The 26,825-nt window shown below is 34.8% G+C and overlaps 1 protein-coding gene across 1 annotated transcript; it reads right to left on the reverse strand.

The window, feature by feature from the left end:
• LOC136035436 (uncharacterized) lies at window positions 1–25,842 on the reverse strand (the record flags this gene model as incomplete). Its single annotated transcript, XM_065717244.1, is given in 4 exon segments — window positions 1–121; window positions 13,327–13,447; window positions 19,866–20,391; window positions 25,758–25,842. Coding segments are annotated over 3 exon segments (362 nt in total), but the record flags the coding sequence as incomplete, so codon positions are not given.
• Window positions 25,843–26,825: the final 983 nt, after the last annotated feature.

The following is a 26,825-nucleotide window of genomic DNA, read 5'->3' on the forward strand; positions in this document are numbered from 1 at the left end:
TCAAGAGTTAAAAGCTTATCAGACGATAGAACCAATGATGATCCGGACCTATTAGCACCAATAGCAGCATCATAACGACGAAGTCTTTCTTCTGGTGTACTGGCAAAACCTGAAGAATTGTCTAGAATATCAAAAATTGACAAATAAAAAGCGTAAAATGCAAAACTGTAGATTAAACCTAAAGTTACAAGCCAACAATCTTTTTTTAATTGATTTGAAGTTCCTTTCTCAATTATAGTTTCAAATATCTCGATCCCTCCCATTTTCTCAATTATTTCATGCTATACTTCAGAATTAGTAATTTAAGGTATAAAAAGTCATAATGTCTAATATGAGCAAACCTCAAATGTCACATTAAGCAATTTAGAATGGCTGAAATGATTTAATCGGGTGTTGGAGAGATTACTGAGAAGCCAGATAACAGTAATACAAGGATATAAAATTGGAAGGGTTTATTCAAAGCTATATTTGCAAGACGAACATTTAAGTTTAATAACTAAACATAAATATGTAATAACTATGTATAACGAGTAACTATATATAGCTATATAATAGCTCTAATATCATCCATATATAAATAATCTATATAAATATGCCTTAAGAATGATAGTCATCCCCGAAAAAATACCCCTCAAATATTTATTAGGACGGCACTCGAAATTATTGAAAATAAATTATAAGGTTGTGATTTTTACGGTTTTCAAGAAAAATTCTTTGATGCCCAGAATCGTTCCAGAGATTTGGCTGACATGGTATTTTCATCATCTGGATACACATGGTATGTTTTGATTTGGCTTCACTCTTTCCGCCATGACATTGTTCGATTTCCCTTACCTCCCGTTCTTTGTGATCAAAAAACCAAAAGCGAACATAGCCGCCTTTTCTACTATAGCTTGTTTATGAACAAAGGCTTTGGGGGTAATGTCAACCGCTAAAACAGAGTCATCTGGCCTTTGAACTTCTTTTTTTTTACTGCAATCAATTTCGGATGGAGGGTTGCAAGCCCAAATGACACTAGGCCTAGGTCTTGATTAGATATAGGTACTTGGCCGACATTGCTGCTGACGAGCCCACCATCACAGCAGCAGATTGGTTCACCTGGAGGAACAAAGCTGCTACGCTCTCTACGCCACATATCATACAGAAGAAGCCTTAAGTAAGTTAAGTACTTCCACCTTTTTTGACCGAAATGACTATCTTAAAATTAAAGTCAACTTCAAGGGGGGTAGCCGGTGTGGAATTTGAGGTAGAAAAAGGTCAAACAAGGGGAGGACGATTGCCCTCAAAATGCTTTTACTCCTTAATAAAAGGCACTAGAACATTCAATTTAAAATCACAAGGGCCGCTTTCTAAGTTTCTACGGAAACCCATCTGATGTGAAGTGACCGGGGAATTTCCTATAGTATCTTGCTCCTGATTCGGGGGGGGGGGTAGCCAATTATCTTCTATTTTTCTGCATTGGAGTCCTCTTAGACCAAGAACTTACCCATATTGTTTTTTTTAGCTGGTCCAAAAAAACACTTTTGGGGCCTTTTATTAGCCACAAGTGTGCCGTTGAAAATCTGTCTGAGCATTTAGCACCTATTGGGCCATAGGCTTAAAGTTGTAGGCCTAAAACCTATCAGGTAGGAATTTTATCCTTTTTTTAACACCCCTATTCTCTCCCACGAAAAAAATTGATTCTTTTCAGATAGAGAGCGATCTCTGAAAGCTACTGGCCAATCACATACCCAATATTAAACTTCACCCCTAGCTTTTTCCATTATTAAATAAAAAAAAACTCATTTTTCTAGCTGAAAGTAAGGAGCGACATTAAAACTCAAAACGAACAGAAATTACTCCGTATATGAAATGGGTTGTCCCCTCCGCAATCCCTCGCTCTTTACGCTAAAGCTTTTAATTGTTTTAAAAAGTAGAATTGTGGCAAAAAGTCAAACTTTAGCGTAAAGAGCGAGGGATTGTGGAGGGGACAACATTTCATATACGGAGTAATTTCTGCTCGTTTTAAGTTTTAATGTCGCTCCTTACTTTCAGCTAAAAAAATGAGTTTTTTTTTATTTAATTTCTGAACGTTTTTGAATTAATACATGTTTGGTTTTGGCTCTCCGCACATAAATTATTAAAATGAAATTTGCATATTAATTCCTTTTTTGGCTAAATGGCTTTCTCTTAGTTTTGATCAGATAATTTTGAGAAATAAGGGGTGAGGAAGGAGGCCTAGTTGCCCTGTAATTTTTCGGTTACTTAAAAAGGCAACTAGAACTTTTAATTTTAACGAACAGTTTTATTAGTAAAAAATATGCGTAACTTAAGAATTAACTTACGTAACAAACTTTCATTAACTTATATTTTTATTATGTATACGAGGGGGTTTGTACCCTCGTTAATACCTCGCTCTTTACACTAAATCGTAAGTTCTGTCCCAATTCTTTAAGAATGACCCCTGAATCAGAAAGGCCGTAGAATAAATAGTTGAAATTACTAAAAATACTTTAGCATAAAGAGCAAGGTATTTATCTCCTCCTAAATACCTCGCTCTTTAGGCTAAAGTATTTTTAGAACCCCTCATATGCGTAAAAATCTCTGTTCGTTTTAAGTTTCAATACTACTTCTTCCTTTCATTTGAAAAAACATTTCATGTTTATTTTTCATTGTTTTCTTATAGTAATGCTAGAGAATCCTGCGCCCTTTTCATTGAATTTTTCTTCCCCCATGACAGATTCCTCCAATGAAAGATCCTCCAACATAGCCCCCTCTCCTCAGCCCCACCCCCAAATAAAATAAAATCCCCCTGAAAACGTCTGTACACTTTCCAATAACCCTTACTATATTTAAACACTGGTCAAAGTTAGTAACTTGCAGCCCCTCCCCCAGGGATTGTGGGGGAGTAAGTCATCCCCAAAGACATAGTTATTATGGTTTTCGACTATGCTGAACAAAATGGCTATCTCAAAATTTTGATCCGTTGACTTTGGGAAAAAAATGAGCGTGGGAGGGGGCCTAGATGCCCTCCAAATTTTTTGGTCACTTAAAAAGGGCACTAGAACTTTTCATTTCCGTTAGAATGAGCCCTCTTGCGACATTCTAGGACCACTTGGTCGATACGATGACCCCTGGGGAAAAAAAAAACAAACAAACAAATAAACACGCACCCGTGATTTGTCTTCTGGCAAAAAAATACAAAATTCCACATTTTTGTAGATAGGAGCTTGAAACTTCTACAGTAGGGTTCTCTGATACGCTGAATCTGATGGTGTCATTTTTGTTAAGATCCTACGACTTTTAGGGGGTGTTTCCCCCTATTTTCTTAAATTAGGCAAATTTTCTCAGGCTCGTAACTTTTGATGGGTAGGACTAAACTTGATGAAACTTATATATTTAAAATCAGCATTAAAATGCGATTCTTTTGATGTAGCTATTGATATCAAAATTCAATTCTTTAGAGTTTTGGTTACTATTGAGCCGGGTCGCTCCTTACTACAGTTCGTTACCACGAACTGTTTGATAAAACTTGTGTGTAAACAATTGGCAATTTGCTTTGTTTATGGTCCCGTGACGTATGGAGGTCTTGCCATAGTCGTATGAAACTCGGGAAAAGAACACATCAAGTTTTAAGACACTAAAGAAAAGGGGAAGACGGAAAAAGAAGTCACATTGGGGAAAAAAGGGACCAGCTCAGAACCAGAACATTGGGAAAAGACCAGACCAAGTATTAAGACAGTGAAGGATTAAGAAGCTACCAAAAGAAGTTAGATAAAAGGTAAATGGGGTGTATGAGAGCATTTAATTGTAGGAAAGGGGAGGAGAATATTACCAACTAGCGAATATTGAATTCACGAAATCATACAAGCTAGAAAAGGAATTTTGGCCTTGAAATAGCCTCAGAGGTTGGAGGACCCTCGGAAGAGACTGACTAAGAGTGGATGAATCCAAAACACATGAGAAAAGGAATTTTGATCCTGGAATATGCTAAACGAGGTTGAAGAATTGTCAAATATCCCCTTTTGACTTTTGGTCTTGAAATGGCCTCAGAGGTTGGAGGAGCCTCAGATGGGAATGAATAAGAGTGGGTGAATCAAAACACATGAGAAAAGGAATTTTGATCTTGGAATATTCTAAACAAGGTTAAAGAATCGTCAAATATCCCCAAACTATTCTGTCTCAACTCTGTACTATGCCCTATGTCTTTACTTTCTCACGTTAATAATAAGCATTAATGACAGCCAACCATAACAACAAGATTGAGACAGGGGTCACTCAACAAACTGAAAAATCAAGGCGGTTATCCATATATTTGGACCCAGAAAAAGCTATGCATTCCATTCAACTCAACAGGAGACACGCAAGCAAATCAACAGGGAAATAATTCTAGAAACACAGGAAGAAAGACACGTGTCCAAAAAGACGTAGGCCTACTGTTATCTAATTTCTGTCGTTCTGAGTTTAAGTTTCTGCTTTGGAAGACTCCGTCTTTTAGAAGATTTTTGGTTACTAAGGGCCACGGTGCACCCTTTACTAGGTTACAGCTACCTATGCAACCATGATTATCATATATCATGCACAAGAAAAGCCTTCGCCTTTTTCTTAGCTGGATCTAGCAAAGAAAGAATCCCAAGGAATCAGGCAGTAGTCCCTCAAATCATATCCCAGAGAATAAAATTTTGCAAAAGATACGCGTGGTATATTATCTTACCAAAAGATACGTGTGTAGCATCATCTTGAATATGAAGATGGATTTTTTGTCAAAAATTACGTTTTATTCAAAAATGAGTGGTGTCATTTACGGTTAAAATGTGCCATATATGGCGTCATTTGAATACCTTGTCGAAAGTGCAAACTGTCTTCTGGTCTTCAGATAGCATGGGGGGGGGGTAGCCCTACTCATCTTAGTTTCTTCTAGTTTTGAATTTGTCTCGGTTATTTATTTTAATTTTTGTTCGTTTTGGGTTTCATTTATTTATTGATGGTGATTTGATGAAGTTTTTACACTTGGTAAATTATTTAACTATATTTCTGGTCCTTTTTGGTTCAATGTAGCTCTTAATATTGCTTAATAAATATTGAGGAAAAATTCTTTAAATTAGATTCTGTTTGCTTTTCCATGGAAAAAGAAAACAATATTAAAAAAAATAATAACTATTTCCAATAAAATACCCACTTTGGAAAATCCAGGCACACATAGTGATGTTTAATTTAGTTTTACACCTCAAGTTTTCCTGAAAAATATAATTTAATACCATTCCAAGAAGTAGTATTATTAATAGTAAGCAGTAAGAGTATACATATAGTGGCTTTTTGGTCTAGAACAATATCCCCTCTTCATGCCCCGATAGTTTCAACTTCATACTTAAAGCTGTTTCTGATATATTTCTGATACATCATTTGGATAAACTGCATGCGCATAATGCGTTTCGATGTAACCCAAAATCCCCTTCAACATTCCCTGAAAGTTTCATGTCAGCCTAAGTAATATTAGTACTAACAGCAGTAGCGATACTATTACTAGTAGTGTTAGTATGCACATTGTTCATTTTTACTGGCTCAACATATCCCTTAGTATGCTCTGAAAATTTAAACCTAATACTCTAAGCTGTTCTTGTTACACTATTGATACGGCAATGTGACAGCCTGCACACATACAGAGTTTTTCAATTTAATTTAACATACCCCCCCCCCAAAAAAAAACAATATTCTGAAAATGTCTCCGTAATATCCTTAACCTTAATAGTAGTATTATTAGCAGTAAAAGTAAGGGGTAGCATACATTTAGTACTTTTGGTTAGTTCAATATCATCCATAACATACAATGGAAGTTTCAATTTAGTACTCTCTATACTATTTTTGAGAAATTGCTCCTATATCCTTTTGGAAACTTGAATCCACATAGTCTGTTTTGCTTTAATTCAACACCCCCTTAAATGTTTCCTAAAAGTTTCACCTTAATATCCTTAACCTCTGAAAAAGTATTAGTCGTTGTAATATTAGCACTAGTGGTAACATGCATACAGTTCATTTTGGTTAGTTCAAAAGTACCTTCAACATGTCCTTTGTTAACTGACCACCCCCTCATCATTCCCTTAGAGTAAGAACTTAATACTCACAGTCATTCGTGAGTTTCCCCCTCTTGGCAAACTGTATGCACTTAGCTTGTTTTGATTTAACTCCCTTCAATATTCCCTTCAACACTCTCTCATAGCTTTGCTTGAATGCACTTGGTGTTTTTGAACATCAAATGTCAAACATGTCTTTTCGCCCAGAACAAATACTATATATAGATAATGGGCAAATTGTGTAACTTACGACTCTCTCTCTGAGGGCTGTGAGGGGTTGACATCCCCAGAGACATAGTTACTGAACCTTTCAACTACGTTGAACAAAATGGCTATTCCTTAGGCATCACTGATACACCCTTTTGACAACTAGCTTGCATATTATATGTTTTTAATGTGTTTGGCATTCCTTTTCAAAACTGTGGAGGGTCTTCTCATTCCCAGAGGTATAATTATTTGACCTTTAGACTATTTTGAACAAGATGGCTATTTCAAAATTTGACCAAATATTTTTAGAAAGAGGCCAACTAAAGAGGACATGAGAGGGGGTTGACCGTCCTCCGACCATTTAAAAATATCCCCTTCAACATGTCCTGAAAGTTTCAACTTAATACCTCCAGCCGATTTCAAGATATGGTAGACCTGCTTTTTGATAAAAGGGATATACACAGTGCCTTTTGATTTAGTTTAAGATGCCTCATTACATTCCCCAAAATTTCATTTCAATATCCTCAGTCTTTCCGATTACACCCAGAGTCAAAACTTTTCCCCATTCCAAATGATAAACCCTACACGTAAACAATTTATGAATTGCAAAAATTTACAATCCTTGCCCCAGGGCCATATTGCATAGCCTTTTGACTAGTTTGAACAAAATTAGTTAAAAAATTTCAACTTTTTTTTAGGAGTAGGGAGCATAAAAAGAGCAAAAGGGGCCTGGGACTGGCTGCCCTCCAGTCTCTTTTCAATATCCCCTCAACATACCTTGAAAGATTCAACCTAATACCCTCAGCTGTTCCTTAGATATTGCGGATATTCCCTTTTTACAACTAGCATGGACAAAGTGCGCTTCGATTGTGTTTGGCATCCCTCTTAATATTTCCTTAAAGTTTCACCGCAATACTCTTTTTTGGAGTAATAATCAGTCCCGCACTAGAAGCATGCTCAAAAAAATCTCGGAGTTTTACTTTGTAACTATTTTGCAGACGTGGATCTGGAGCAGGAAATTCTGGTTTATAATGCTCAGCCCATGAGGTTGAGCATTGTGGTAAAGTGGTATACGAGACTTTATTTGACTTGGCAAGTCTTTTACTAGACTGGACTATAACTTATTTGGCCGATACTGAACTTTCCCGAACAAGACGAAATAATTGAACTCCGATGCTGAGAAAACTGCTTTGCAAACTGGCGTTTAGTATAAACATACAGTTTTCGTAGCCACCCATTGCGTGGTTTATCCGCTTGAATCCAAACTGAAAGCCAAAACTTAGCAGAAAAGTTAGCATTTTGCAAATTATAATTAGTTGACCAGCCGGACTCTTCAGTTCTAACTTTTATTCGCCTTATAGGTACTGCAGATTTTTAAGCGAGAGCTAAGGCATGAGTAAGTTCAATACAATAAATGTTCAGCCCAATTCGAGAGTCACACATATTCTTCCTTAAACTCTGCATCAACAAATCAAAGGGTAAACAAATTTTCGCGAGGATATCGTAGCTCGCATTCTGGAAAAAATCTAGAGACGCCCTGTCCCAATCATTAGCATAAAATACTGATTGCTTTTTCGGAAGCCGGTTGGAAAACCGACCCGAGCACTAAAAGACAAAGGAAAGGGATCTGACGTAAAATTAGAATCACTAACAACAACTTCCGTGATAGTTACAAATGACGTATGACAAACATGGTCTAAGTTAGATGTACTAGCCAAATTGGACGTAAGTAAAACTCTCATTCCTCGATGCTACTACATAATCATCATTCAACAGGCCGAAAATAATACTTGGCTGATCATAATCACCAAAAAAATTAGGTGGGTTGGTTAGATCACAATTGAAGTCACCAGTCGCGATACAGCATAAACCGTACTCTTTTATTTTTCGAAAGCATTTAGATAAACGAGCGGCACTAATGGCAAAAAGTCTTTTACATCGGTCAGCATGGTAGTTCGTGGCCAGATAAATGTTTAGCACAACAAAATTCTGGATTCTGACTGCCAAAAAGTCACTTGCTAAATCAAAAATGGACGAAAAATAACATGACTTCGCAAAGGTTACTAGACCACCACAAGGTCCTGTCCCTATCCCTAAGAAGAATAAACCTCCTTCTGAATGTTCGTCTTTTCGTCCAATAACAGTTGCAACTTTATTTTGTAAATTTTTTTTAAAATTGATAATTGATGGATTGAGAACTAAATGTACAGTTCAGGCCCACCAGTTCGGTTTCCAGTCTCGGCTTGGGTTTGGTCATGACCTTTCTGCTTTGGTATCTGCTTTAGTTGATGCATAAAAACACGGGGAAAGTATTGCTTTAGCTGCCCATGATGTAAGACGCGCATTTGATTCACTTCTTCATGAGGAGACTATATCTGACTTGGGTTTGGCCGGTGTTGATCCCTGCATCCTAGCCCCACTGACTGACATGTATGAAAATCTGAAAGTGGAACTTAGACTCCCTCTATTAGCTAAAGAGTGTACTAGTCTCTTATGTGATTCTGCTGTTTCTCCACGTGACAATCCCCTTCTCCCAGTAAAGAAGGGGGTAAGACAAGGTACTATTTCGTCACCGACAGTACTTAATAACAGCATTGTAAGGCCAAAATCAAAGTCATATATGTCTTTGATTGGTTATGCAGATGATGCGCTGAACCTGAGCTGGTCTCTGCATGGGCTAGAAGCTCATTTTATTAAGTTGCAACAAGAGTATGCCCATATTGGACTCCTATTTAATGGTGAAAAGTCTGAAGTGGTGCTTTTTAACTCGAAATCAGATAGCCTACTGGTCGGAGCGTCACACTTGGTGATTCTATTTTTGGGCTTGTGGATGATATTGTACATCTGGGCCTCCCTATTGGACGGTCAATACTAGAGACACGGCGGTTAGTGCTCTCTCATTTTCAGAAGCGGTCTTTTTTTACGTATAGCTGTATAGTGGCAAATAAGCGAAAGTTTGTTCGTCGTCTGTTGGCCAAGGTGTACAATGCTATGATTTTGCCTCATTATCTGTACCTTAGCCCATTTTGGCGCATTTTTACCGCTACAGAAAAACTGAAATTACACTGTATGCACCACAAGTATACAAAGTTTTTACTTCGTTTACCACCATGGACAAGCAATCGGTATTTTACGCGACAGTACAGTGTTACCAACTATGAAGAAGCGATTCTGTCGCAATTCGACCGATGTAATCCATCAGTCAAAACCCACCCGTGGCCCAATGTTTTACATCAGTAGTCGGCATCAGTTTTGTTTGTGTCAAATTAATTAGTGTCTTTTGCTTCTTTTTTTGTGCTCCATCTGTTTTTCCATTGATGGGTATTAAATACATTCATTCATTCATCAGTGCTGCTCTTGCGAAAAGGTGACTATCCTTGTTGTTCAAGTTGGAGCAAGGGCTACAAGTTCGCTGTATAGCGTTTTCGTCAATAGCGATTCCGACGCTGTATTTTCCGTTTCGATCTGACATTATTTTCCAGGGGTTTCAGGAATTTCTTGAAACTTTAATAAATTCTACTATGAACATTTTACTATTAAGATTAATCGAAATAATAGATACCATTCCTAAATCAACCACAATTGGCAATTTTTTCTCATATGGCAGTTTTCTTAACGCATTTTTAAATTTTTGGTTGCTATAGTCTATGGTTCGTTCTCCACTAGCTTGCAGTTATCGCTACAACCATAATATCACTGTTTACTTTATTTTTGGCAAGTTTTAAGAGAAGTAGGGCTGACATACCCCATGCCCTCTAAAGACCAAACCATAATTTGTAAAACAAAATCCCCAGATATACACAGTGACACAATAGCTTGAAATTAAAACCAATTATGGAACGTAAGATGAAAAATGTTTATAGAATAAACTAGAATTTGTTTTTATAAACAATTGTTTCTTGTTTCAAGATAGCGCAAGATGCTTCTTGAATAAAATACAAATTGTTTGTACAGTAAAGATTTATGTTGCTCATTTTGTTTTGTAACAAGTATATATTTATTTTTAACAAGTTTTATGAGGAGTAAGGTTGACACCCCACATGCAAGACCAAATATGATTTGCAAAACAAAAACCACTAGATATGCACACTGACTTAATTGCTTGAAATTAAAGCTAATTATGGAACTTAAGATGAAAAATATTGCTTGAATAAACTGAGAAATTCTGTTACAATGTTTCTTGTTTCAAAATATCGCCAGATGTTTCTTGAATAAAATACAAATTGCTTTACAGTAAAGATTTGTGTTGCTCAAGGAAAAAGCAAAATAAGTAGTTCAGCTTAGTTCTATATTATAGATTGTGAGTCATATTTGACTGGTGAAATTTGAACACCTTGCTTCTGCAATATTTAAGTAAACAATTGATGTACCTATTTTTAACATTTCTCCAGTAAAAAAGGAACATTTTACATGAACGTATTCTTAAACAAAAAATCAAAGAAGCCCCCTTTTAGGCTATATTTTTCCACAAGAATAGTCCTTTCGATCCAGCTTTGACTGAGATGAATTTCCAAACGTTAGCTAAAATCTTTAGAGGAATTATCAAACAGTTCGTGGTAACGAACTGTAGTAAGGAGCGATCCGGCTCAATAGTAACCAAAACTCTAAAAAATTGAATTTTGATATAAATAGCTACATCAAAAGAATCGCATTTTAATGCTGATTTTAAATATATAAGTTTCATCAAGTTTAGTCTTAGCCATCAAAAGTTACGAGCCTGAGAAAATTTGCCTTATTTAGGAAAATAGGGGGAAACACCCCCTAAAAGTCGTAGGATCTTAACGAAAATGACACCATCAGATTCAGCGTATCAGAGAACCCTATTGTAGAAGTTTCAAGCTCCTATCTACAAAAATGTGGAATTTTGCATTTTTTGCCAGAAGACAAATCACGGGTGCGTGTTTATTTGTTTGTTTTTTTGTTTTTTTTTGTTTTTTTTTCCCAGGGGTCATCGTATCGACCAAGTGGTCCTAGAATGTCGCAAGAGGGCTCATTCTAACGGAAATGAAAAGTTCTAGTGCCCTTTTTAAGTGACCAAAAAAATTGGAGGGCATCGAGGCCCCCTCCCACGCTCATTTTTTTCCCAAAGTCAACGGATCAAAATTTTGAGACAGCCATTTTGTTTGGCATAGTCGAAAATCTTAATAACTATGTTTTTGGGGATGACTTACTCCCCCACAGTCCCTGGGGGAGGGGTTGCAAGTTACAAACTTCAACCAGTGTTTACATATAATAATGGTTATTGGGAAGTGTACAGACGTTTTCAGGGGGATTTTTTTGGTTTTGGGGGTAGGGTTGAGGGAGGGGGCTATGTGGGAGGATCTTTCCTTGGAGAAATATGCCATGGTTGAAAAAAATTCAATGAAAAGGGCGCAGGATTTTCTAGCATTACTATAAAAAAAAAACAATGAAAAAATAAACATGAAAACGTTTTCTCAAATGAAAGTAAGGAATAGCATTGAAATTTAAAACAAACAGAGATTATTACGCATATGAAGGGCTCTAAAAATACTTTTGCATAAAGAGCGAGGTATTTAGGAGGAGATAAATACCTCGCTCTTTATGCTAAAATATTTTTAGTGATTTCAACTATTTATTCAACGGCCTATTTGATTCAGGGGTCATTCTTAAAGAATTGGAACAAAACTTACGATTTAGTGTAAAGAGCGAGGTATTAACGAGGGTACAAACCCCCTCGTACACATAATAAAAATATAAGAATATAAAAGTTTGTTACGTAAGTTAATTCTTAAGTTACGTATATTTTTTACTAATAAAAACGTTCATTGAATATTAAAAGTTATAGTAGCCTTTTTAAGTAACCGAAAAATTGGAGGGCAGCTAGGCCTCCTTCCCCACCCCTTATTTCTCAAAATCGTCTGATCAAAACTAAGAGAAAGCCATTTAGCCAAAAAAAAATTAATATACTAATTTCATTTCAATAATTTATGTGCGGAGAGCCAAAATCAAACATGCATTAATTCAAAAACGTTCAGAAATTAAATAAAAAAAACTAGTTTTTTAACTGAAAGTAAGGAGCGACATTAAAACTTAAAACGAACAGAAATTACTCCGTATATGAAATGGGTTGTCCCCTCCGCAGTCCCACGCTCTTTACGCTAAAGTTTTAGTTGTTTTAAAAAGTAGAATTGTGGCAAAGAGTCAAACTTTAGCGTAAAGAGCGTGGGACTGCGGAGGGGACAACCCATTTCATATACGGAGTAATTTCTGTTCGTTTTAAGTTTTAATGTCGCTCCTTACTTTCAGTTAAAAAACTAGTTTTTTTTATTTAATTAGTAAACAGAATCTTTCTTGCGGATTATCTACTTAAAGTATGTACTATTTCAAAAAAAATCGTAGCAAATTTATGACATTTTTGATATAACTTATTCATTGGTCTTTAAATTTGCAAAAATTTTTCTTTTTCTTTCTTTTTTTATCATCATCCTGTATTGTCTATAATCTTAAATTGGATATAGATAGCAAAAAATAAAGCAAGGCGGATTTGGATCCCTTTAAGTTTCTAAAGGGATTAAGTTTTAAGTTTTTAAGTTTGCAAGAGAAGAAAAATTCTTCCCTTTTATCGTCCTGTATTGTCTATAATCTTAAAGTGAAGACAGATAGCAAAAAAATAAAGCCAGGTGGATTTGAATTCCTTTAAGTTGGTAAAGGAATTAAGTTTTAAAGTCTTTAAGTTTGCAAGAATCTTTTCTTTTCTTTTTTTATCGTCGTTTATTGTCTTAAGATTTGGAAGGAATTAAGTTTTAAAGTCTTTAAGTTTACAAGAATCTTTTCTTTTCTTTTTTTTATCGTTGTGTATTGTCTACAATCTTAAAGTGATGACAGATAGCTACAAAATAGAGCCAGATGGATTTGGATGTCTTAGGAAATTATTAGAGTCTTTAAGTAGCTGCTAAATATTTTCGTCAGTATGCTATTTAATTTCAGCAAAATACACTTATTAAAAATTCCTACTGGGGTAATTCAAGATCAAGATAAATGAACAGAATGTTTTTTCACACTAAACTCTTCAAATATAGATTTGAATTAGGTATAAAAAATTATTTACTTTTAAATAAGGCAGCTGAACTGGATTCACATCTATTCTCATTTTTCCATTCAACTGGTACACTGAGTCTAAGACAGTCACAATCTAGGGTTAATGGACTGCTTCTACATTTCTTGCAGTTCTAGAAAACAAAACTCAACATTTAAAATTGGCAAAAATTAAAATATTGATATAACCACAGTCTAGATATACTATAGATACCAAACTTCAGTCCTACATAGAGGGGGAAGGGATAAGGAAAAATTCTCCCTAAAATTAGTCCAAATGACCCCCCATGAAAAACTACTGAAATAAAAATGCCTTTTTTCTAATTTTGAACTTCCAACCACAAAAAATAGCTCCCATCCCTATTTTAGGGGCTGTATGCATCTACACCACGACTGTAGTGCTTTGTCGACTTGAATTGTTGCGTCAAAAGTTCGTTTTGCATTAGCAGATTAAAAAATATTTAAAATTGTTTTCAAAGGAATGCACATAATCAAATTAAAGCCTTAAGCAAGTAAAACAGTCCAAATATCATTTGCATTTCATTAAAAACATGAAGATTGCATTAAAAATTACCAATTAACATTCTAAATTGTTTTACCTATCCATTCTCCACAGTTTAAGTGAAACAGAATTTAAAGTATAAAAGAAAATTAATTTCCTTTATGAGGAACAGAACTAAATTGATTAGCAAAAATACATTTATTTTAGGAAATCGTTTGCTTTATCCTGGTAACTTGATTAGCACGTACTTTTCCCTTTCTTTCTTTTCGGGTTTATAATAAAAAAATAAAATAAATCAAAATAAACGTAGTAGCAAAGCACAAATGACGCTCTAGACTATAAGGGGAAGGAAAGTGGGGGGGGGGGCAAGGCAACTCTTGTTTGTGGCCAATTTTATTTGTTTTAAACTCGATTTTATTATTCATTTCTTCCTTATGCAAAAATTAAATACTTAATTGTAAGTTTGAGCTACCCATTCATTGTCCATACAAACTCTAATGATAAGGCTAACGTTCCGATTGAAAATATGCAATTTTGCGACAAGTCGACAGCAGTAAATTTCATCCAAGCAATAGAAATTCCTGTCACTAGATTCTCCAATTCCACGATTTATTCAGTCACATAAGCCAGAATTGAAACATTACTTGACTTTTCAATTGTTAGTTCTAAAAACGTATTAACAAACCAAGTCTTTCAAAGAAAACTAAAGAGGCATATTACACTAGCTTATAAATGAGCAAAAATAAAGTCAAATATCCCAGCGTAAAACTGCCACAAATCACCATCAATAAATAAATAAAACTCAAAACGAACAGAAATTACAATAAATAACCAAGCCAAACACAAAACGAACAGAAACTAAAACGAGTAGGGCTGACGCCGACCATACCTTCTGAAGACCAGAACATAACTTGCACTTTATTGAAAGCAATCTTTTTTTTAGTTGAATGTTTCTATTTCTCATAACAAAAAAAAACCATCATAAAAAAAATACTTATAAAAAACAAACGAATGAGTGTGGTCGAAAGTTTAATATGCTTATGCTAATATTTATTTCTCGACTTCTTGATAGTTTCGGATTTATTAAAGTTAAAAAAGCGAAAACATTTAAAATGTCTTTTGTTTTCAGCAAATTGCAAATTATGCTCTGGTCCTCAAGAAGTATGGGGGTGTCAGCCCTGCCCATCTGCTTATATTCAGCTGAACAGATTCAACTTCTGCTCGGTAATTTTGGCAATTTGGTGATGACGTAAGACCCGTCTTCCACTCTGTTTCTCGGATGACGATTGGTTGGCATTTAACTCCATGATGTATCATATAATCTGCCTTCTTGGGAAACAAGAGCTGAAAAAATAAACAGGTTTGAGGAGCCTTGCTCTTAGACTGTCCCTTAGTGTGAAGAAGTTTTTGTTGCTGAATATGGTGGGTTGAGTTGAATATGGCTGAATATGGTTGGGTCCAACCTTGCACTGTTGAAAGTTCTTTTGTTCCATATAGATATATTCTGATTCCATGGCTTCTATAAATTGGAGGAAAGATGAAACCAGGAACATTTCCCTTAAAGGAGTTTCAGGTGTCATGAAATATACATTGTTGAGCTTCAAATTGAGTCTGGAGTTGACTCTATATATTAAATATTTAATTACGATATACCTATAAGGTAGTTTTTCCCTTGAGCCTAAGCTAATTGTCTCCGTATACAGACAGCTATAGACAGGGTATCTCAGATTCAACAGAGTAATTTTCTTGAGTGTGTTCTGGATAATACGAAGTACCATCAGAATTATGTTAAATAATGAAAAATGAGGTTTTTTCATCTATAGGTCAGGTGCAGTGGGAGTTTTTGATAATTGACCTATTTTTTCAGAAGATGTGAAGTGATACAACTGTAAGGTAATCGTTATTGCCATGTTTTAAACTTCCTCAAGGATCCTCTAATTTGAGCGTAGGTTCTATATGCTACCATCCTGTGTCCAACTGTGGAAATTATCTATCTATCAAATTATACTTTGAAATTTGCTTTTCATTCGTTTAAGTCGAAAAATAGGAAACGTTCCGTGATTACAGGACTGTTATCCTTTTATAAAAACTAATTTAGATCATTTTCTTACACAGGACAATAGTGCGGCCTAAGTAAAGAGCAATGTGGGCACAACTTTTGAAAGGAGCTCATTCAATTGGAGCCAAAAGTTTTAGTGCCCTTTTTAAGAGTCAAGTGATTGGAGGGAACCCCCCTCCCACGCCAATCAATTCCCCACACACATCCAATCAAAATTTTGAGAAGTCCATTTTGTTCAGAATAGTTGAAAAGCCCAGTAGCTATGTCTCTGGAGAAGTCACCCCCCTCCAGACAGACGTATAGCCATCAGGGCAAAAGCTGTAAGTTATGCGATTTACCCCACTGTTTACGCACCGTATTTGTTATTAGGAAAAGGTGGACATTTTTTACCTTTCTAGACACTACCTTTTGGACACTTTGAGTGCTAACAAGGCTGGGGATATTGAAGGAAAAAATTGAGGAAATGTTAAGCGGAAAGTTGAGCAAACTCAAAACATACTATGTGAATACAGATTGTCAAAAGGGCACATCAATAATCCTATATTTTTGGAATGACTTACCATAGCAAGCTGAAACTCCCAAGGCATTATGAGGGTGTGTTCAACAGACCAAAAGGCAACATATCCCTACCACCACTGTTATTAATACTGTTGCTACTATTAAGGGTATAAAGGTAAAAATTTGAGAGAATATTGAGGAAAATTGAACACATTATAAGCATGCAGATTGTTAAAGGACATATCTCAGGAATAGATTACAATGTTAGGTTGGGACTTTCAAGGAATGCATAAAGGGGAAGGTCAACTGACCAAAAGGCAATATGTGCATGCTAGTACTAATACTACTACCACTACTACTACTGCTGCTACTTCTACTACTACTACACTAACTACTCTTTTTATTTAAAGTATTATTAATGCTAGGAGCTTTAAAATAAAATTTCATGTAGTGTTGAAGGAGCAGTTGAACTAAATCAAAGCACACCAAGAATATGCAGGTTATCAAAAGGGCATATTGGCCATGTCACAACTAGGGCTAATATTATTAAGTTGTAGCTTCAATGGTTTGATGAGGATGTTCATGTGACCAAAAGGCAATCTGTTAACACTACTGCTGATACTAGTACTAGTACTTCTTGTAGTCCTACTACTACTACTGTAGCTACTATTACAACTATAACTAAGGGTATAAATGTTAAATTTTCATGGAATATTGAGGGGGGAAGTTGAACTGAATCACAACATGTCATCTGCATGCAGGTTGTCAAAAGGGCATATCAGCAATATTTTAAGATTAGTTTTTTATATGAGGTTGAAACTTAAAGAGTTTGTTGTAGGGGATGTTGAAGGTAATATGTACAATTGACCAAAATGTAGTATGTATATGTTACTACTAATACTACTACTACTTTTACTAAAGCTAAGGCTACTACTACTATTGCTACTACAGCTAGGGTATTAAGACAAATTTTTTTGGGAATGCTGAAGCAGTATTAAACAAAACAAAACACACTATGTGCATATTGGCTGTAAAGAGGACATATCAGCAATGCCTCAGGAACAGTTTACAGTATTAAGTTAAAATTTTCCGCATTTGCAGACGAGGATATTGAAAAAAAAGGAGTTAATTTGCATACAGCTACTAATGCTAGTACTACTAGTGTTACAACTATTGCTACTACTGAAGCTAAGAGCATTAAGGTGAAGCTTTCCAGGAATATTAAGGTGGATGTTCAACGAAATCAAAACGAACTATGAGCATGTAGATTGCTTTTTTGGCCATTAGTTACAAACAGTGTTTTTTATTGGGAAAGAGGGCATATTTGACCTTTGGTTTTCAAATAGACGAAGTGCATTAAGAGAAGCTTTCATAAAATGTTGAGGGAAGTGTTGAACTAAATCAAAACACATTATGTACATGAAGGTTGTCAAAAGGAGGAAACTCAGGAATGACTGAGGGTATTAAGTTTGAACTTTAAGGGAATGATGAGAGAGATGATCAATTGACCAGGGTCATGTTGAGGGGGATGTCAAACTAATCATAAAGCACTATGTGCATGTTACCACTATTCCTACTATTGTGACTACTACTTCTACCAAAGTTAAGGATATTAAGGCAAAACTGTCAGAGAGTGTTTATGGGCAGTTGGAGTAGATCAAAACACATTGTGCATTCAGGTTACTACAAGGATGTAGGAACAATTTTTCAGAATAGCTTAGAGAATTAAGCTGAAATTGCCAGGGCGTGTTGAGAAGGACATTGAACTAAATAAAAGGCACTCTATGCATATTGCTGCTACATCTACTGCTACTACTATTACTATTATGACTACTACTACTACTACTAAGGCTAGGAAAATGAAACGTTCAGGGAATGTTTAGGGGGATAATGAATCATATAAAAACACACTCTGCACAAACAGGTTGTCAAAAGGGCAAATCAGCAGCAGCAGTATCCCAGGAATGGTCTAGCTAGGGTATTAAGTTGAAACTTTCAGGACAAGTTAAGGGGGTATTGAACTAGGCAAAATTAAAAATGGGCATCTTACTACAACTGCTAATACTACTACTACTAGTACTGCTTACAATTGGTCTCAGGAAATATTGAAAGGGATAGTGAACTAAATTGAAACATACTTTGTAAATGCAGGTTAAAAAAAGGCTGTAAAATATATATCTCAGGAACAGCTTAGAGTTCTACCTTAATTTGCACTTTTGAGGAAAATTAAGGTCCATACCGGATCTGTTGCACTCTATGTTGAAGATAATAAAATTTTGTCACTGTTAGGGCCCAGTTGCATGCAAAGAGAAAGATCTACTGGAGAAATGTTATTTGAGCCCACTCAGTAACTGTGACCACAAGATAAATATGGCTTGTAATGACTATTCTTCAGTGGTTAAAGCTAACACCACAGCACAACAGCAACTTTGGATTGAGTGACGAGATGGTTGGATATGACAAGCAGCATCAGCCTCCCAGCAAGACACTCTTATGATGACATTGGAATCAGGGGCTAATTAAATGGGATGGGCAGTCCCACTCATATTTCCATGACTTGTGACTCCATCCCTTGTCAAGTCTGGACTTAAAGGACACAGCAGTGGGTGCAATCACTGTTTCATCTTGAAGACATTTCCAGTCGTTAACAACACACTCAAAAATTAAGTTGAAACTTTCAGTGCATGCTAGGGGGGGAGGGGCTATACCAACCAGGGGAGGGGTAGGTTAATAATTCCAGAACAACATGAGAGGTATGATGAGCTAACAAAAATTCAAAGTGTGCATATGATTACTAGCAGTAGTAGTAAATCAAAAGACCAAAAATGCATACAGGTTATCAACAGGGTGTATCAGACATATCTCAAAAATGGCTTAAAGGATTAAGTTGAAACTATCTGGGCATGAAGAAGGGATATGATATTAGAATAAAAAGCACAATGTGAATATCATTACTGCTAACTACTGACGCAATTACTGCTATCACTAATACTACTCCTGTTGCTCCTACTATTACTTCTTCTAGGGGATAGGGTATAAAGGTTATAGGGTATACCATATGCCCTAGAGCAGGGTATAAAGTAGAACTTTTTATTGAAAGTTTATATTGCTTTGAAATTGAATCAGTAGGCACAATGTACATAATGGGTGTCAATAAGACTTATCGCCAATACCTCAAGAACAACTCGGGGTATTAAGTTGAAACTTTCAGGACTATTATCATTAATACTTCTGCTCTTACAATTGAACTAAATCAGAAGAGTGTAAGTGTACACAGGTTGTCAAAATAACATGGATACAATGTTTTGGAAATGGTATTAAGTTTTATTTTTCAGAAAAACTTAAGGAGGTGCAAACTAAATTAAGCAATACCATGTGTGTCCAGATTTTCAAAATTTATTTTTTTTTATTAAATATTGTTGGAAAATTTTCTCCAACATACAAATAGTAGGCCAAACCAAAAAACGTTATAACAGAACTGATCCATTATTACCTTTCTTTCCCAGCCACAACTCTGTAAAATCTTGTTAAAATTTGTTTCTGCTTCCTCCATAAAATCACTTAGACTTGATATGTATTCATTCCTATTTTCTAGCTCACCTGGTGTGACCATTGTGAACACTAATTACAATTCTTCTATAAGTTTTGATTTGCTGATCTTACTTTCTTCTTTCTCAACAGAAGAATCTGAATCTTCACTTTCTGAATCACTTATTAATTCTCCTTGAAACACTCCAATATTCATTTCAACATGTTCATCATTCTCATTAATGTTTTCAATATTAACCTTTCCTGGGTATGACTCAGCTAAAACCTGCAATTTTTCGTTTTCACTTTGTAGCTGTGGTAGGAATGATTTCACTTTATCTAACAAATTCGATTGCACTTTAAAGGTTGTACTCTTTTTCCTCTGAGCTTCTGTTAATAAAGAAAATATAGCAGATGCACCTGGAATTTCTTTCTGATTGTCATCAAACTCAATTTTCTTATCCTCAAGGTTACCAGGATCATTCATTGCTCTAAAAGAATGAAAAAAAAATAAAATGCAATTAGTGTGCAGAGGCATTGTTTATGGGAGGGGGCAGTAATGTCACCCAAATCAGTTGGTAAACATGACCAACCAGTCAAACCCTCATGTCACTTATTATGGTATTTTCTTTGGGAGGAGAGACAAAATATCAGATAATGGATTTTGACGACAATATTAAAAAAAATTTCTAGATGCTCTTGTGGACTGAACTTGGGGGACTGAATAGGGGTAGGGATGGTCTCCCTATCCCCTTTTTGCAGTTAGGTAACGCAAGGCAATAAAGATCAAATTCATTTTAGTGTTCAGGTTAATTGGTCCAAAACAAGGCATTTTCAACCCATAAACAAAAGCTATTTCTGATATTTTTCATAATTTTATACAAAAGTAAAAATAAAATGAGAACTGATATTTTTAGGATTTACATTAACTGTCTCAATTTTCTTAACTTCAAAAGACATAATCATACTATTAACCAAGTACATTGTTTCTTAACCTGTTTAACCCAAAAACGCCCTAAAAATAAAAAATGAACTTTCATATGCATTGTTAGGGCCCCTAAAAATTTGATTTCCTATATTGAAATGATATAAAATGGTATCTGAAAATGGTACATATGTGAAACGACTTTTCTACTTTGCTTATCTTGTTATTGGGACATGACATAGCCTTAATAGCAAAGAATAAAGAATTGTTACAAGTTTTTGGACCAGGGGACCTGTCCTCTTCATTACTTTCACTGCCTTCTCATAAAAACTTATTTTGAATGCTTATTTTATACATTATCCACGAACACTTATTTTACTCGAAGTAGACTCACAAGGCAATTTATTCAACATTCCTAAAACATTTCTGCATTTTATAATAGTTCTTAAAGCAAGAATCTGGAAAAATTCCTTGATCTATTATTTAAAGAAATATACCATTGTTGACAGTACAAAACAGATGCAAACTTTTAAAGAGCTAACTAAAGACAAAACATCCAATATGGGAACGATGTACAGATCATTTTCAAACATAGTGATCAACATAACATAGATAAGATGCCACAAATTGGATTGATGCAACATATAAAAATGCAAAATTTCTGTTATTTTATCTTTAGGATGTTGATTAGATGAGATTGGAGGCACATTATATGCACTGTTTGCCAAAGTGGGTTAGAGATTGAACATATTTGATCTGGCAAAAATGAACTTTGTGAATTAAAAAGCACATTAGGCATTTATGTTTCAGTTTAAGTGAGTCTTCCTCCAATATAAAATGATCATTGGTTTGAAAAAAATCAGTCATGGTGAAAATAAACAAGAAAAATAATACAGATCTGAACTAACCCATCAAAAATACGATTTTCCATACTTTTCAAGACAGAGGACAGTCAACCTCAAGGCAAAGGTGTTGAACAATAAAAATATACATGATAAGGTGTTAAAGGTTTCGAACATTTCTTTAATTAGTTCCAACATTGTGTTTGAGGGACATCAGGCTCTTTTATAATTCTTACACAAAAACATTTTATAATTATATATTACCACTGAGCTCAATCTAAATAAAAGTCACTATTTCTAAGTTAGTACCAGTTGAGAGAAACCAAACAGTGATCAATGTTTAAACATTATACTGAGGGGCAAATCTGGAACTCAATGCCAGCCCAAATCCAGGATAATTGTGACAAAGGACTGCTAAGAAGTTATTTGAAAATCATCTGAAGGTTCAGATTTTTATGAGACTAGTTTTGTATTTCTTAAGAGTGATCAATGTTTAAACATTATACTGAGGGGCAAATCTGGAACTCAATGCCAGTCCAAATCCAGGATAATTGTGACAAAGGACTGCTAAGAAGTTATTTGAAAATCATCTGAAGGTTCAGATTTTTAGGAGACTAGTTTTGTATTTCTTAAAAGTGATCAATGTTTCAACATTATACTGAGGGGCAAATCTGGAACTCAATGCCAGCCCAAATCCAGGATAATTGTGACAAAGGACCGCTAAGAAGTTATTTGAAAATCATCTGAAGGTTCAGAATCTTAGGAGACTAGTTTTGTATTTCTTTTAGTCTTAATATGTTCTTTGTTGTCAAATGTTAGTACAAGGTGGCTTTTGTATCTGTTTGTGTACTATTTGCCACTAGTCATGTGTGGTGTTTGTCAAGCATGTATATTTCCCTAACTCAAGAGTTAGATTTTTTTTTTTTGAACTGAGGACGACTTGGCAGAGGTCCTTGTCAAAATATTTATTTGATTTTCATCATCATATTTTACTACTGGCTGACAAAATTATTGTTTTCTCAACTATTTGATTTTTTGATTAATTATATCTTTTCCTTTCTTGGTTTCTCACAAAATATTGAGTTTTAGATATTATAGGAATGTGTTGATGTTTGTCTTAAGTTTAATATGGCTCTTTACTTTCCTTTGAAAAACTTCTTTTTTGGATATTTGTGTTGTAATTAATGTCTATTAAGGGCTTACTTTTGGTTTATTTCACTACCTTTATATATATATTTATAAAACTATAGTATATATATATATATATATATATATATATACTATAGTATATATATATATATATATATATATATATATATATATATATATATATATATATATATATATATATATATATATATATATATATATATATATATATATATATATATATATATATTGCATTACTTTCAAAAGACCTATATATTTTAATTAAACAGTCTTTGTGATTCAGTGGTCATGCTTAAAGAATTGGAACAAAATTTGAACTTCAGTATAAAGAGCAAGATAATGACAAGGGGGACAACCCCCTCATATATGGACTAATAAATGGCCATTTTATGTTTTAATGTTGTTCCTTACTTTCAGCTGGAAAAAAACTAGTTTTTTTATTTAATTATACATTTGGGCTACTCATTCTTGCAATGGTACAAACTTCTATAAGGATAGATATGGTATAATATTATATATAAAAATATAAAACTATGTATTTCTTATAACAATAAATTTTTGCTAATTTTGATTTCCTCTCTGAAAACTTGCAAGAGAACTTCAACAGAGGCAATAATGGAAGTGTTTTCAAACAAAATGAAGGAGTGAGGGTTATTGTGCAGGTGTTTGGCCAAGGCAGAATCAAAATTCTTGGGCCTTTAAGGCAAACTATAAATTTATCAATTGAATATGTGTGTTCCAACAACCCCTTCTCCCAATTGTTGGTGTTTTATCAATATAGAAGATGTAGAAATGTTACACACCCCTTAAAATTTGAAAACTGGTATTTTTTAAATTTCTAGATCTCTTTCATAGGGTGGTATCCAAGAAATTCTCAGGGGGGAAGGGGTATTAAAGATTTTTTTGAGAAAGGTTTATAAAAAAAAACTTTATGAAACACATGAAAGACTTGTTTATATTCATTTTGTTACATTTCTACAAGTCAGAGAAAGGTTTCAGACAGGGGGTTCATACCCTCTAGCCCCCCTGAATACAGCTTGTTTTTCCTAACTATTTGAACTCAAAGGGAAAAATTGTAGTAGTTTTCTCATAACCTCATTAAAATAAACAATCTCCTCAATATATGAACTCCACATTAATTACTCTTTTGAACACCAGATGACACATTGAAAGGTAATTACAAGTGACATAACAATTCCCCCGGGAGCTGAAACAGCTTTCTAGGATCTGAAAGGAGCTTTTGATGAAGTTGTAAGATATTTTAGCATTCTCATTTTTAATATATTTGTGAAAAATTTGTAATGACAGAAATATCATTAAAGACTGCTAAGAAATCTGTAAGTTGTTCATGAGTCTTCTTTGTGTTTGTTGAATCAAGAGATCCTGTCTAAGACAGTGTCAAATCACAAAATTTAGAGGGGGTGTAAAATGCATTTTGAAAATATAGTGGGGGGGGGGAATTTGTCATTCTGTTTCAAAGAAAACACAAATAAAGACATTTTCAATGAAAACATTAAAAAAAATCAGTGGGGGAGTATGGGACAGTTCCCTTGTCCCTTCTGTAATTGATGCCACTGGTCTCAGATTTCTGTTTTGCCTCTTTTTGGGTTTCTAAAAATCATTATTGGGACTTCTTGAACAAATGGACTTTCTCTACACTGTTATGATTTAAAAAATAGATGTTATTGACACACATTAACATAGAAACTACCAGCCAACCCAGGGGGTTGGCTACCAAGTTTCAACCCTACCCCAAATTTTTTTTTGACACATAGAAAGTAACAAAATACATATAAACAAAAGGTACCTTTGTTTAGTACTTTTTTCACCCCCCAACAAAAACTTGCAAATGCTGTTGAACACACAAGAAATCTGAATAAATAAAAATAAACCTGAAAAGCCAATAAGAGACAAAAAAAAAGATTTAACTAAGCAAGAACAGAAGACTTGCAGGGTTGCCATATAATAAAAACTAATTCTTGAATAACAAAATTGTTGAAAGTTTTTCTTTGGGCAACTGCCCTGTTGTAGCACTATAGCAATCACATATAGCTGGCACATTTGATATTATATCAATGTGACAAAAATTAAAAAAGCCTCTTCTTTCATGAATGAATAGGCTATTGAAAGTTTCTATAGATTAACATAAAAAAATTATAGGCTATTGTTAAAAATAATTATAAGAAGAACTGCTAAAGATAACCTGCACGTAATCATAATTTGGAGTGAGAGGCCCCTTAGATTAAATTTTCTCATCTTTATTCACCCCTGTTTAAAGGCCTTTAGATAAAACACATCAAAACATTGTTATCTATACTTGCCCAAAGGGTTTGTTTAAATGCCCACATTCCAGTCTGAACTATACCATAAAAGGTAATAATTTTGTTCAAAGGTGGATGTTATAATTATGGAATATAGCCTAGTAGCATAAAAAACAGTGAAAAGTTTACTTTTTTTAAGGTAAGCAAGGATTTACACCTTTAATAGTAATATAGAATCAAATTTGACCAAAATATAAGCTTTAATGCACAAAAGGCTGCATTATATAGAGGAGGGAGAGGGGTATAGTTAGAGACCTCAAAATACTTTCCCAGGATGTACTTTTTTCTGTAGACCTGTCCCTGAAAATTTCAATTCCCTAGCCCAACAACTTTCCAAGATAGCAAGAGGTCAATCAACTAGAATTTTACCAAAAAAAAATTGCTTATGTAATCTACATGAGCATTAACCTATGAAACTTAATTAGTCTAGGTTTCAAAACATCAAACAGCCAAGCCTAGATGTTTTCATTGAACAAAGTTCAATTACTCCGTGGAAAGATTCGTTCTAGATTCTGGAAAATTCTTTGCAGTTTATTTTGTTAACGAAGCTTCTCGACCACTAATAGTACTAAGGTCCTTGTGTTAGAATAAACACTCACCATGCCTCCTGCAAACTATTTAAAACGAATTGCGGTCTATTCATTGTTGCCGATTTGCATTGTGACAGCCATGCGAAAAGACCGAATTTCCTATTCTAAAAACTCGGTCGCCAGCACTGCAGAGGTAATATACAGTAGCGAAATGTTTCTCCAAACATGACACGCACTTCATAGCACGTGAGTAGGCAATTTGACACACCGTCAGAGCAATAAGTCAGTAAAATTAGATACATAGAACCATAGTTTCAGTTGCTTCTTGGTTTTCTATCAAAAATATCTATTATTTCGCGTGCATGCAAGGTGGAGTCATTAACCTTGTTGGGTTTTGGATGCATGTCAATAATTTTTAATGGAGAGTAAAGGAATTGTTGCTACTATATATTGCCTTTACTTCGTTTGCTAAGCTGAGACTCTAAGCAGATAGGCTTATTTGGATTAGGACGCTTCTTCACCAACAAGCCCAGTTGACTTAACTCCTTTAATGAGTTAAGTAAACTTCACTGGGGTCGGTACAGACCGATGATACCGGCTTTTTAGGATTGACAAATGACAGACAAATTACATGGACTCATATGTAAACAAGCGACCTAAGCCAATTAAGACCCCAAAAAATTTTGCTTTTTAATGGGAACCCGTCACTGGCCCAATGAATGGCTCAGTGGCATAGTGAAAGATATAATAACGGAAACATTAATTGATCTCTTAAATCGATGAACATAATTTATTATTCAATACTTCCACTGCATGATTTCGCTCTATTTCATAACTTGTAACATTTCAATTCTATGCGGGGGTGACTCAAAGGACGAGTCCAGGGGGGGGGAGATCCCATCAATCAAAAGACTCCTAGGTCACATTATACAACTTGTTAAAATTTATTATAATTGACCTATTGTCTTTTATACTTATTCACGGAGACAAACAAAAAATTAAAACATAACAATTCATACGTAACTAAGGACAGCTGTGTTTGTATTTGCATGTTCTTTAAAGTGGACCACCGCGGGACAACTTTGTTTAAGCCAGTGGTATTGGTAAGGTATTTCTCGTTCGCCAACAACATAATGA

Source organism: Artemia franciscana, chromosome 14 (genome assembly GCF_032884065.1).
Source record: "Artemia franciscana chromosome 14, ASM3288406v1, whole genome shotgun sequence".
Lineage (NCBI taxonomy): Eukaryota > Metazoa > Arthropoda > Branchiopoda > Anostraca > Artemiidae > Artemia > Artemia franciscana.